General features: G+C 46.0%; 1 protein-coding gene across 2 annotated transcripts in view; it reads right to left on the bottom strand.

Moving 5' to 3' along the window:
• LOC311494586 (helicase ARIP4-like) overlaps nucleotides 1–13,988 on the bottom strand; it is a 32,416-nt gene that overhangs the window by 6,658 nt on the left and 11,770 nt on the right. For both annotated transcript variants that reach the window (XM_084553695.1, XM_084553694.1), the window contains exons 2-15: nucleotides 9,117–9,366; nucleotides 8,543–8,676; nucleotides 8,271–8,462; nucleotides 4,752–4,972; nucleotides 4,439–4,621; nucleotides 3,709–3,842; nucleotides 2,970–3,166; nucleotides 2,673–2,876; nucleotides 2,442–2,580; nucleotides 2,188–2,365; nucleotides 1,873–2,091; nucleotides 1,213–1,331; nucleotides 1,004–1,128; nucleotides 55–154 (exon numbers count right to left, since the gene is read on the bottom strand). In XM_084553695.1, the coding sequence (XP_084409821.1) occupies nucleotides 55–154; nucleotides 1,004–1,128; nucleotides 1,213–1,331; nucleotides 1,873–2,091; nucleotides 2,188–2,365; nucleotides 2,442–2,580; nucleotides 2,673–2,876; nucleotides 2,970–3,166; nucleotides 3,709–3,842; nucleotides 4,439–4,621; nucleotides 4,752–4,972; nucleotides 8,271–8,462; nucleotides 8,543–8,676; nucleotides 9,117–9,366 (2,395 nt within the window). The remainder of the gene's footprint in view (nucleotides 1–54; nucleotides 155–1,003; nucleotides 1,129–1,212; nucleotides 1,332–1,872; nucleotides 2,092–2,187; nucleotides 2,366–2,441; nucleotides 2,581–2,672; nucleotides 2,877–2,969; nucleotides 3,167–3,708; nucleotides 3,843–4,438; nucleotides 4,622–4,751; nucleotides 4,973–8,270; nucleotides 8,463–8,542; nucleotides 8,677–9,116; nucleotides 9,367–13,988) is intronic.

The following is a 13,988-nucleotide window of genomic DNA, read 5'->3' as shown; positions in this document are numbered from 1 at the left end:
CCCAGAATGCACCGGCTCCCGCTGACCCACTGATGCTGGAGGTGTGGAGGTTACCTGGTGGAGAGCAGGAAGAGCCAGGCTGAGGAGTTGGAGGGGTCGTTGAACTGGTTGATGAGCCTCTCTCTCTCTGAGGCCGTGGTGCTTCCGTCCAGTCCTTCGTCACACAAACAGGAAACGAGTTAATGAAGCAGATCTGGGCACCAACACGTCGGACACGCTACTGATGTGACGAACACATGAACGCATCAAGAAATAAAATCAAAGACGTCTGAATCTGCTGCTACACGTCACCATCATCATCCTCAGTGATTTAGTTCTGTTCTGCAGCAACATCTTGACTTTACGACACAAGGAGAACATGTAAACTACAGAAAGGCTCCAGTCGACCTGGATTAGAACCTACAACCTCCTCAGTGCTAACCCCCACACCACTGATTTATAACACAGCCTTTATAATTATTGAGTGAAAAGAGGCAGAAACAAAAGCAAATTAAAGCTGTTAAATGACCTCTGACATGCAGCAGGACGTAGTCGACATAAAACTGATTTCAAGCGTTAACTCTCATTTTCTTATTTATGCTCATTAGTTTCTACTAAATAAAGACAAATAGAAAGTACAGTCTGTGGAACTTCAAATTTTAAACTCTAGGAGATAAAAAAAATAAAAAGTACACAGAAAAAACTATTTAAAATATAAAAAACTAAAACCTAAATGAGACTAAAGTCAGATGAGTTTCATCTAAAGTTCTCTGGCTCGTACCATAAAGCGCCAGCAGGTGGCAGCACTCATTGTAAGTCAATGAGAGACACCACTGCAGTCAGACAAACACACTCTGTTTAGAAATATTATACTTGTGTGTTTGTTTATTCACTAAAGTGAGCCAATATTACATATCAGTGAGGTGCTACAGTAAGAGCATGTCCAGTATTTTTTTATTTTCCGACCGTCAGCGTGTTCCATCGACATAAACGAGGATTAAATAGAAGCTAAACGGTGACTCACTGTAGTAGTTGAGGTTGCGGACCCAGTTCTGGTTGGACCTCTCTCTGCTGGGAGCGCCAGGCGACGGGGGCACCGGCCTCTTGGCCAAGAAATCCTCAATCACCGTGAGCGTGGACAAACTCTGACTGGAGGAGGCGAAGAGGGAGGGAGAGAGAGGAGTAAGAGGAGGTCTGAGATGAAGCTGTGAGGACAAACGTCTGATGTCTCACCTGAAGACGAGGAGCTTGTCTCCCGTCCTCACGCTCTCCTCTATCAGGTGGAACAGCAGCACCATCTTAGCCGAGTTCTCCAGCATGCCGGGCTTGTAGTCGCACATGATGTCTTTGGCCTGCGTGGGAAAAGAGTCGACCGTTAAAGCATCTGATTGGATGTGACGCCTCTGTTCGTTTAAAGCCCCGCCCCCTAACGATCTGATTGGAGGAAGAGAATGAGGTCCCAACAGAGAGACTTCAGAAAAAAACAAAACATCGGGCTCTGCTCTAATTTTATAACACGCGTGGGCGAAATGCTGTTAGCTTACTGTTAGCTTGCTAAGTGTTAGCCGTTAACAGTTGCCCAGCAGTGGTTTATGGTTTATCCAGAAAAACAAGAGCAACTGGACTGGTAGAGTTTCTTGAAGTCTTCAGTTTTAAAAGATGAGGTTGGGAGTTTAAAGTTGCAGAGAGTTTCTGTTGAGCAACACCAACCGACAGATGTCCCCGTTTAAACCCAACCCCCCACCGGTCTTTTAGAACTTGGATGAATCATCTTCCAGAAACCCCACAGGTCCGGTTGTCTTTGGTCACAGCTTGCTTTGGTTAGACTCCCCAGCTTTTTATCTGAGGGCAGCAGTCCTCGTACTTCAGCTTCACACTTTAACGTCAACGTACCCACTCGTAGGTGATGACCTGGTTGGCTTTCTCCTGCAGCTGGTTGAGACTCAGCCCTCCGATGGGGTTAGGATTGTCCAGGTTGTTCTTGGACTTTTGAGTGGTTGGACATCTGGGATGTCCCGAGGAGGGGGTCATGTCTTCGAGGTCTAAGTCCTGGTCGCTCGCCAGGTTTTCCTTCTGCAAGGCCTCGTACAGCACGTCCGGGTGGTTCCAGATCTGGAGGAAAAACTAAACTGTTATCTCTGTCTGCAAACACAGAGGCTGCTGTTTGTGTCCTGGTGGAGCTCCAGACTCATTTCCTTCACTCCTCACCTTACAGCAGACACAAAAAGCCTTGAGCGGGTTGAGGCTGAGCCAGCCGGAGTTTCCTGCCTCTCTGAAGCGGTTCATGAACTCGGTGTAGAGCGCCCTCTGCAGGGGAGACAGGCGAACCAGGATCACATGCTCCTCCTTGGAGGGCAGCTGGTCCTTCAGGACGTCGTGGCCTCGTCTAGAGTAAAGACGTTTGTTAAGATAAACAGCTGATTTCTGAGTCGAGTGTCGTTTCCTGGACGGACGTCTCTCACCTCTGGACAAAGCCCTCCAGCAGACTGTGCAGGACGTGGCTCCTGTACCTCATCAGCTGGATGTCCTGCGGCGTGCTGTCCACGCACTGCCCGTTCAAAATTGGACGCTCAAACATGTTACTGAACTCCTGCCGCGTACCTGAAACACAAACAGGAAGTAAAAACTAATTAAAACCCAGAGAAGCAAAGGAAACAAACCTGAAACTCACCAACGACCGATGAAGCTCGTACCTAGGAAGTCGGGTCGGACAAAGTCGACCATGCACCAGTACTCTATCAGGTTGTTCTGGAGCGGATATCCGGTCAGAACCACGCGGCGGCGGGTCCGGATGTTCTTCAGAGCCTGGGACGTGCTGGCGTGGCAGTTCTTGATGCGATGTCCTTCGTCACAGATCACCACATCTGGACCGGGCCGGGCCAAAGCTTTCTCGATACCTGCGATCAGATAATGATATTTATTTATAACTGTCACATATCACCCCCTCCCCCCACCACCACCTCACAGCCATCACTCTCAGTCTGCCTGACCTTTAAGTAGCTCCTGCTGCCTGTCCTCCTCGTCCAGATCGATGACGACCGGTTCTGCTGTTTTCTTGCTCTTCTTCTTCCTTCCGGCCACGAAGCTCTTCTTCAGCGACAGGAGGCGATACATCTCGTAGCCCATCAGCAGAACCCCTCCGTCCCGAGCCCAGTCCTCCACCACCTTGGCCCTCGTCGCCGTGTTTCTGAGGAGCATGGGGGAAAAAAGATTAATATCGCAGAAGAAGAAATCAACAGATAGTACGAGAAGTTCTGGAGATGTTTGATCCCAAACAAGCTGAAAGACCAGCGACTGGACCTGTAGGGATATTTGAAGACGTTTAGTCACAAGTAGCTTCTGGATGAAATGTCTTCAAGACATGTCTTTGTTTCAGCTTGTTCCTTCATTTAAACCATGACCTGTATGAGAAACCTTCCACTCTTTAGCACAGTGTTGTAACCTGTTGGATGATTTCTGAGCAGGAGCTTGTAGCTTCAGTTAATTCCTAACACTTGTGCTGGTCAGTTATATTTGAGCCGAGCTGAGAGGCTGAATGAGGTTACTGTGCCACTTTCACATATGGTGCATCCTGCAGCATTCCTTCCATCTCTAATCCCAAACACACATGATGGAAAGTCAGAAAATCTTTCCAGCAGAAGCAGCTGGTGGGAAAGAGGAAGGCAGGGCGAGCCAGATGGGGATTAAACATCGAGGCAGTTTTATAAGACAGAAAGTTTCTTTACTCACTTGTGTTCATCGTTGAGGATGTGAACCTTGAATGCGCGTGGCGAGACCAGTGACGGGTCGGCATCTGGAGGTAACGCCTCCGGGGGAGGGACCCACATGTTGAACTCTGACAACCAGTTCTGCAACGTGTTCACCTGGAATGAAATTAATTGTAGTTGATCAGCTGTCTCCACCTGGTCTTAATCTAAATGTGTCTCCACCTGGTCTTAATATAAATGTGTCTCCACATGAGTCCCCACTTGAGATCACACAGCACTTGAGATCTGATCTCAGTTTGTGTGTCTGTAAATCAGCAGCGCCATCATGTGGTCAGTAGAATATTGTAGCAGCTGCTGTCTCTAATGGATCTCTACCTACCGCTGGATCAGAACCATCAACAGCTGCTTGTTGACTTGGAGACATGATCCAGATGTTGGAACAAGACGGAAAGACTCTCAGCCAAACACTCAAACAGCTGCTTTCTCAAAACAATCTATCGCTTCCCACTGTTGTTTCAGAACCATGAACATGCTCTGTTTGCTAGAAAGTCTCTCTCATTGATCTCCGCCCTGACATCCTCTTCATATTCAATCATCTCGTAAGTTGATTCTAGTTTAGATTAGTTTCTAAGCTCCAAGGCCAGAATCTTTTAAAAGACTGACACCTGAATGGCTGTAGACAAAGACCTCGTGGACAATCTTTCTCACGTTCAGGTGTGTCTTAAAAAAAGAGAAACTCCGTGGATGCTTACGGGAACGATGGCGAGCACGGTGTGGGCCCGGGTGTGTCTGAACAGGACGTCGATGAAGGAGATGACCTGCAGCGTTTTCCCCAGGCCCATGCTGTGAGCCAGGATGCAGCCGAAACCGCTGCTGCTGCTGAAACGCTCCACCGACTCCACCAGGTTGTCGTACAGGAAACGAATCCCGCCGATCTGAGGAGACGAAAGGAGGTTGACGGAGTTTGAAGAAAAACCCAAGAACGAGAGAAAAGTTTGAGAAGAACTGTGAGCGAGATGGTGTCGGACGAAGGAAGGAAACTAAACTGTGTATAGTGAGGTTTACCTGGTGAGGTTTGACTGCTCGCGCCAGCTGAGAGGACAGGAAAATGTCCTCCTCTGCAGCCGGATGGTTGAGGTTGACCAGCACCCTGCCCTGGGCGTCCGGCTGGTTGAGGGCGTCGTTGGCGTGCACGCCGCTCGACTCGCTCTCCTCTTCCTCATTTGTGGAGTCTGCGGTGACAAGGGCGGTGGCGTCGTCCTCACCTGAGCTCAGGTAGATGACATCTGAAGAAGAAGATGGACAAGCTGGTAAGAACATTTGTTTATGTAGAGTTTCCATGGACTCTAGTTGTTCCTCTAAAGATGGAGGAGGAGGAGAGGTTGTGGTGGTGGTAACCATGGTAACCTTTACTAATCATCATCAGGTGAGGAGTTACCAGGAGGGACATGAAACATGGAGGTAGAAAAACAAGATGAACCAAGATGGAATCAATGTGGACAGAGATGTGGAGACATCTTGGTCGTCTTCTAAGACTCTACACATTCAGGACTGGAGGAGGACATGGAGGAGGACATGGAGGAGGAGATGGAGGAGGACATGGAGGAGGACATGGAGGAGGACATGGAGGAGGAGGAGATGGAGGAGAAGATAGTTGTACTTCTCCTCCAGGTTCTTCTTCTCTTCATCTCCTACTAGTTCTTCTTATCTCCATTCTTCTTCTCTGTCATCCCCATCCCCACTTCTCCTCTTCTCCTCATCTTCCTGCTCCTTCTTCTTCTCTTCCTTCTATGTCCTCCTTCCCGTTGTCATTCTTCTCCTCCTCCTCATTCTCAACCCTATAACTTATCATTCATTCTTCCTTTCCTGTTCTTCTGCCTTCTTCTCTTTGTTCTATCTCATCCTCCTCTTCCTCTTCCTCCTCCTTCTGTTCTCCTTATCATCCTCTCACCTGAAGAAGAAGGAGGTAGGATGAGGCTTCTACCTTCTTCTTCTCATCCTTCTCTCTCCTCCTTCTCGTTGTGGGTCTTCTCCTCCTCTTCATTCTCAACCACCCCCTATAACTTCTTCTTATCCTCCTCCTTCTTCTCACCTGAAGAAGAAGGTAGCATGAGGCTCCTACCTTCTTCTTCTTTTCCTTTTTCCTACTCTCCTGTCTCACCCTCCTCCTCTTCCTCCTCCTTCTTCTCTTCTGTTTCCGGTAGATGTGATGCTCCTCTTCATCATTTAGGTTCTACAGTGACTGACGTTGGGTTGTAAACAATTGTTTAGTCTCCATGGAAACGGTTCATCTCTGCTCATCAGGTCCTACAGACGGACTTTAGACTTTTATGAATAAACATAGAAACAGCTTCAAACAGGGCGGTGGTGGTGGAGGTTCAATGGTGGGGGTTCAATGGTAATGGTGGTGGTGGTGGTGGTGGTGGGGGTGGTGGTGGGGGTGTTGAGTGGTCTCGCCAACGTGGACGCCAGCGGAGCAGAAAGACTGAAATCTAGGTCTGATTTAAATCAAAGGACGTCAGACGGGATCAAGTGGTGAAAGTTACACAAGCTGGTGGCCCCCGCAAGGGCAGAAACCACGGGGAGCGGCGGTGGCAGCGGTGGTGGTGTGTGTGTGGTGGTAATGTGTATATGTGTGTGTGTGTGTCAGTGTGTTAGTGTGTGTAAAAAAAAAAGAGAGAGGGCTTATATAACTGCAGTGAATGGCTGGTTATACAAGTAGGATTAGAGCGGAGGGGGAGACTGGTTATGCAACCCCGACTAGAAATGTCACTGTGCCACTGTGGTGTGTGTTTGTTGTGTAGATGTGTGTGTGTGTGTGTGTTGTGTAGATGTGTGTGTGTTCTGGCTCGTAACCAGGATTAGCCGTCTTTATTGCTCCACAGACGCTCTCTCCTTTTCACCCCGGTTCCTTTTGTGTTTTTTCCTTCGGCGTCCAAATCGACATATTATCTGTCCCGCCCCCGTCCCACCGCCGTCCCACCCCCGTCCCACCCCCGTCCCACCGCTCCCGTTGTGCGTTCACGCTGGAGTGTGTGTTTGTGTTCGTCTGAGGGAACGGGACATGATGTACCCCCGGCTTTAAATATTCTGATGGCGGTTAATCTAGAAAAACAGACGCACACGAGCAAGAACGCCGTGACAGGAAGTGAGCAGCAAGCAGAGGTTTGACCTCGTGGTTTAAAAAAAAAAATAAATGTTGTTTTACAGTAAATGAACATCAACTAATCAGGAAGTTTTGGTTCGACATAAAGGGAAGTTTCACTTAAATTGTTTTCACTGAGGCATGGTTAAGGTTTTATAGTTTTAGTTTTTGAGAAAGGAACCTAAACATGTTGATGGGTTTGATACAGAACCAACTCAGAACCAATTTGTTCATTCATTAAATATTACATATCATGTCCTCCTTGTGTCCAGTATCTGCTGTGACCTCCTTGTAACTAAATGTTTCTGGTAACTGCTGATCAGTGGTCTACAGCAGCTTGGAGGAATTTTAGCCCATTCCTCAGAACAGAACCACTTCAGTTCTGAGATGTTGGTGGGTTTCCTCACATCAACTGCTTGCTTCAGGTCCTTCCACAACATTTCTATTGGATTAAGGTCAGGACTTTGACTTGGCCGTTCCTAAACATTCATCTTGTTCTTCTTTAACCGTTCTTCTGTAGAACCACTTGTGTTCTTGGTTCTCGTTGTCTTGCTGCATGACCCAGTTTCTCTTCACATTCAGCTCATGGACAGATGTCCTGACATTTTCTTTTAGAGTTCACTGGTAGAATTCAGAATTCATTGGTCCATCAGTGAGGACAAGCCGTCCTGGTCTTTTACTACACACTGATATGTAATACTGGTTCATATGACAGGTATAACACTGGGTTCTCTTTGTCTACTTTCAGGATGTTTTGAGTCATTTTAATGCAGAACTGTAGAAGACTCTAACACCTTTAATCAGGACTATATATACATGACAGAATGAAGCTGATTTATATCATTTATATTTATGTTCTGGCGTCTACTATAAGTTTTAAAGGTTCTCTAACTATCCACAATGTTTAATCAAGAGGAATCTGACTCCAATAAATCCTGAGTTGATAAACTGACCTAGAAATTGGACAAGACACATGAACATAGCTTGATGTACCAAAGCTGCGCGCTGTGCTCTTTAAGCATCTTAGGAATCAGCCTCTGGCTTATTTAAGACTTTACCCAGCTATGCAGACTGCTCAGAATATACAGCTGGATGACAGGTAATAAATAAACTTCACAGCTCTATGTCCCTATTGGCTTTCAGGACGTCCCGGAGCGTTCTAGCCTCCATGACCCACACCCATACTGAACTCCTCTGCCATCATTCACAGATGTGCAGCTTGATCTCTGGAAATAGTTTGGATTATTTTTATTTTCTGTTTAAAGGTCCAGTTGCCCTCGTCTCAGTGTAGTTTTCTGGATACACCCTGACCTTTATGACTGATATCGTCCCAGACCTCCTCTGCTTTAGTTCTTTTTGATGAATATCTATTTCAGACCATCCTCTCCGGTCTGAGCTGATCCAGATATATTACTGAGGTGTTTTTAAATGTGTCTCACCTGTTTTGTGCGTGTGCTCGGTCGTAGCGGAGGTGGGGACGCTGGCCTTCCCATCGTCCTCGCTGATGCCTGTGCTGCTGGAGTCCACACAGATCACTTCCTGTCTGGCCGATTTCGCTTCTTGCTGCGACGCCACGGACGCCGCCACGGACGCCGCTGACACTGCCGACGATGCGTGCTTCGTCTCGTCGCCTGAGGAGGACGGCAAGAATCATGAAGCAGAGAGAAAGGTAGAGGCAGGTCGGTCTGCGGTAGAAGAGTTAGAGTCTCACCGGTCGAGTATTCAGGCAGCAGCGGTACAGGGAAGTCCTGTTTTCTTTGCTGGTCCAGACGTCGCCTCCTCTCCAGCTCATCCTGCTGGGCGGCTTTGGTCACGGCCTCCAACTGATGCTCCCTCAACAACTTCCTACAAAGTATGAAAAGTATTTGACTTTAAGTTCATTTACAGATGATTGAACTCCTCCTCTGTTTGGTCATAATGATTACTATAATGTCTAAGGGACAACGGAGGTGGCTAGAAAACTGAAGAAGACCGTCCCATGAAGCATGGGGGTGGCAGCATCATGTAGTGGGGGTGCTTTGCTGCAGGTGGGACTGGGGCACTTAAGAAAACAGATGTCAGTGTGATAAACTACGTGTATGTGAATATATTGAAGCATCATCTCAAGATGTGGGTTGGAAATGGGTCTTCTAAATGGACAAAGACCATTTTGGCAAAAAGACGAGTAAAAACCTGACTTGTAGTGGAGTCGTTAAAGAAATCTGGTTGGTGGATTAATGTTTATAGATTCTCTAACATGATTCCTGCTGAATAATCGATGTGCATCAAGGCGTTGGGTTCGGTACCTGATGTTGCGTCGCATGTGTGCAGGTTTGGAGTTCCTCTTCTTGTTTCCTGTCAGAGCGGCGGGAGGGGAGGGGCTTTGGCTTGGCGGTGGCCTGGCGTGGGGTCTGGACCCGGGCTGGGAGGAGGGAGGGTGGTGGGCCGGCGTCTCCGCCGAGGGTGAGGTAGGCGGGGCAGGGGTGCACTGCCACACAGCCGGGTCGCCGCCCTGAGCCTCATTCTCGGAGCTGAAGGGGGCGCTGTGGGTCTGGTCTGGAACGGGAAACACAACGGCGGCGGTTAGTTCAAAGGTCAGAGACAGGAAGGATGAAAGGGCAAAGGTCAGCGACTGGAGACACTAGGAATTAATAAAGTGGTGAAACTACAGAGATCTTTGGAGCAGAGAGTTTCATCATACAGGTTTTATTGAAGCAACGTCTCAAAACAAAAACCTGGAAATTAAAGCTTGGTCAGAATCTTCTGAATGGACCAAGATCCTAAAGATGGTCCCAGAGTTTTGTCAAACGGCTTCAGGACAAGAACGTGAAGGTACCTGGAGACACCGTCCCAAAGCCCTGAGATGTTTCACCAATCAATAACGGGTTAATGATTCACTGGGGATGGAAAACAGACTCCTCCAAACACAGGAGAGTATCTGGTCGTAAACAGACTCTATGTCATGTGATTTTCAGGTGGACACCACCCACAGGTGTCCTAATTAAACCTCAGCCCCTCCCACCAGTCATTTAGAGCTGAAGACTTGGATGAGACGTCTTCTACAAACATTCTTCAGATCTCGTCGGTTCAGCGTCAGGAGCATAAAGCCACAGTTTATTTAAGAACAAACTCATGACGTCTGAACGGCTTTTATAACAGAGTGTGTTGTAATATTTCATGATTCATGGAAAGTGGAGCAAAACGGTAAAAACACAACAAGCATCGAGGACACCAGGTCTCATTGAGGCTCAGGTGAAATAAACTGTCACTGTCCAACAGATCCACGGTTACTGGATCAGACCTGAATCATTTGTTAATTATCATCAGTTCACAGTTCAGTATCACCTCTCCATCTCGTTCACACATGATTTTATTCATAATCGTTATTCAGAAATGTTTTCACCTTTTATTGCTTTTATAAATTGAATTACAAGAAATTTACCAAATAATCTACTTAATACCGACTTGAACGGGGTGAATAATATATTTTTAATTAATTCACAAGACTTTGTAGAAATCTGTTTTCACTTTGACATTTGAGAGTTCATTTTTGCAAATTATTCTAAGCATAATACAAGGTGAAATAAACTTCCATTCAACTGTTAACACCGAGGATTTACATTTTCAAATGTATTCAAATTGAGATTTAACTAAACTACATTTGCAAAACTGCAGCAAACAACAGTAACACGACACCTCTTGACCTCGTTTCACTTTCACCTTCTTCTTTCCCTTTCCCTCAGAAACACACTGAACCAGATCTGAGGCTTATGTAAGAGCTGGATCATAAATGTGGACGGCTTATGAAACACGAGACAGGACACAAACACTGATAAACACATTCCAGAAGACGCTCGCTCTCGCAGGAATATTAATCAGAACATAAAAACTAAAAAGAATCAGACGGGGATGACTGGACAAAAAAAAAAAGAAAAGAAAAAAAAGAAAGCGTGATGGGTGCGTGACACCCGGCATGAGGAACGCAAACACACATCCATCCGTGACATAATGGAGCGTGGAGGCTGCAGATGAGCTCACCGCCAAGCTGAAAAACAACTTACATAAAACGCCCCTTCAGCCCGTCCAGGAGATAACTAAACTTCTTACTGCTAATGACACCAGCTCGTCTCCAGCAGCGAGACTGAGACGAGCGATTTAACTCAGACGAGAAATTAGTTAACGGCTGAGAAAGGGGAACAAACTAAAGGTAATTAAATCAGCAGAAGGACTCGATCTCCTCCTCAGAGGCTCGTCTCGTTTACAAAGATTAAATCGTTAAACTAAAGGTTTTCAACGGGTTTGATTCAGGTTTATTATTAGTTTAAATATTTATCTACATTGTTGGTTGGGTGGGGAGATTCCATCTTTAGACATTTTCCAGTGCTTTGATCTGATCGGCCATAACATTATGACAGGTGACTTGATGTCAGAAGCAGGAAAAATTTTCAAGTGGAAGGATTTGAGAGACAAGCTGAAATATGAGCAACTGGACTTGTAGAGTTTCTTGAAGACGTTTCATCTCAGCAGCTTCTTTAGTTCAGAACTGAAGAAGCTGCTTGAACGGTGGATCTCAGTCATCCAGGTCATGGTATATCCAAAAAACCTCAAACGTCCCACCAGTCCCCTAGAAATGAAGAAGCTATTTGGATGATGAGTGGTGAAACGTCTTCTCAAATACTCTACACGTCCAGTGGTAACAGCTGATGTTGAGATGTTTGGGCTCTAATCTAATGACTGCACTTGAGGAAACATTTGACCGATCTTTACGTCTTAAAGGAACGCTGGACCTCCTCCTTAGTTGATTGGTTTAATATGAAGAACTGTGGACCGACTCTACCTTCAGACAACACAACTGATGGCGTCAGACACAATGAAGAAGGAAAGAAACTTCACAAGACACACCTCTCCAGGTGACTCTCTAATGAAGAAGAATCTAAAACATAATCTGGTCCAACTCTTTGTCTGTCTACTCCATAGCTCCATCATGTTTTCCGTATTCATCTACTCTTGACTGGTGCGGTCGACCTGCTCGGCTGAACCTCGTGTTCGTAATAAAACATATCATCGTACGAGAGATGCAGTAAAAAACATGTTTCTTGACATTTCTCTGGATCTGAGCCGTCTACCCCACTAGTCCCTCTTCCTCCAACTCTACCTCTCAGAACAGTTATATAACAGTTCCTGAAAGGCACAAACACATGTGTTTCTATCAGTGTGAGGACCTGACGACTTCCCTCAGCCCTGAACTCAAACCATAACCCAACGATAAACCTAAAACCAAACAGGTTGTAACTCTGAACAAGTCTAACAAGGACTAAATGTTCCCAGTAGCTTCATGTTCCTGGGAAAGAATTAATAATAAAACGTAATAAAAACAAGAGCACACACAGAATAACACTAAAGAGACGCTGAGGAGAGAGATGAGAGATGAGAGCGAGGTCGTCATTCAAAGAGAAAGAGACGCACTTCAGAGTAAGACAGGATAGAAAACACACAAACAAGTTTCCTGATTCTGAGAATTATTTACCACAGAGAGAGAGAGAAGTTATGAAATATAGTTTATTAGTAGCTAGAATCACATTCACCACCTGAATATATCAAATATTTAAAGTTTGATTGGTTCCTTGTCCCAAAACTGAGTCACATCCCGTATGTTGGTTTTTATTTTAAGTTTATTTATCAGGCCTACGTCATGAGAATGAAGTGAAGCGGAGGAATAATAATTCCAGACATTTTAAATGGTGTTTTCAGAGAATCTGCTCTAAATGGAAGAGGAGACGCACTCAGCATCCGTCTGAAAGGCTGAAAGCTGCTTTATGTTGAGCTGAGCTAATGTGTCCGACTACGACCTGGAACACAGATACTACCAGTTAATAGAAAGCTGGTTCCACACGTTTATTGAATAGAGTTGATAAGATTGGAGATACGTCACCAATGTGAGAATGTCAAAGGGTCTAAGGTCCAGCTCCCTGATGTCCAGAAATGGCCTCACAGATGAACATCTACCCATCAGAGCCAGTCAACAAAAGGCCTAAGCAGCAGCAGTTTAAGTTCTTGGTGAATATCTGGTCATTACAGCTGGACAACACCCAAAGATGTTCCTGATAAAACCCCCAACCCCCCAACAGTCATTTAGAGGAAACATGTCAAGAAACTCAACAGTTGTCTTTGTTTCAGCTTTGTTCTTTGGATATATCACGACCTGGACGACTGAGAACCTTCACAGTCTGGACAAGCACAGAATAAAAGTCAAACCACGGCGGTGGGTCAGTTACTGCTGACGACAACAACTTGTCAAGACTATAAAATATTAGAAACCTAAACCGAGGCTGCAAACTGACAGCAGTGCGACGACACGACTCACGAAGGCGTTCAGCCAAATCACAGTATTAAGATAACTTTTAAAGGAAGCGCAGCCACGGACAAACCTGAGGAATCTTTTTTTATCTATTTTCTAAACCCTCTCATCCCGTCACGATTACATCTGCGCGTCGTCTTTCCAGGTGCTCGCAGGATTAAAGACGAGCCGTGAGAACGTTGAGAGCAGATGTGAGTTTGTGTTTCATAAAGCCGTCTGGAAGCTGATACGGTGAAGTGGCTCTCACACTCAGATACAGTCACAGCCTATTCAGATTCTGACCTCTGGGAGAGCTTCCCCACATTATGACCTGAGAGGTTATACAACACTCCTGCACAGTTACATAAGCGACGCCCCGCTGAGGATCCAGGAAAACCTCTTTGACTCATTCTCAGACTCTTCTCAGGTGAAATACGACCGAGCTCTACAAGCCTCTATCGTCACAAACAAACATGTGATGAAGCCTCTTGATGAACAGCTGAATCATCACCACTCAGTAAAGCAGCACATTTTCTGAGCCATTCATTTGTTGGCTTGGACGACTCCCTCCAGCTTTGAGACTGTTCACCTAAACTAAACAACACGCGCCTCTAAAGAATGCGACGCCATCGGCAACAAACTCATGGTTGGCGTCTGACTCGAGGTTTGGAGGTTTTTGTTGTCACTTCAAGAGAGAAAGTACTCAGACAATAGATCTAACAAGACCAGAGAATAATAAATAAATCCTGTCAGAATCTTTTACAACAACTTTAACAAGGTAGTGACCTATAAACTGTCTGCTTCTCAAACATCGGCCATTTGTTGTAACTAACTCAACTTT

Source organism: Chelon labrosus, assembly GCF_963514085.1.
Source record: "Chelon labrosus genome assembly, chromosome: 10".
Classification (NCBI taxonomy): Eukaryota; Metazoa; Chordata; class Actinopteri; order Mugiliformes; family Mugilidae; genus Chelon; species Chelon labrosus.
This window is presented reverse-complemented; position numbering and strand designations above follow the sequence as displayed.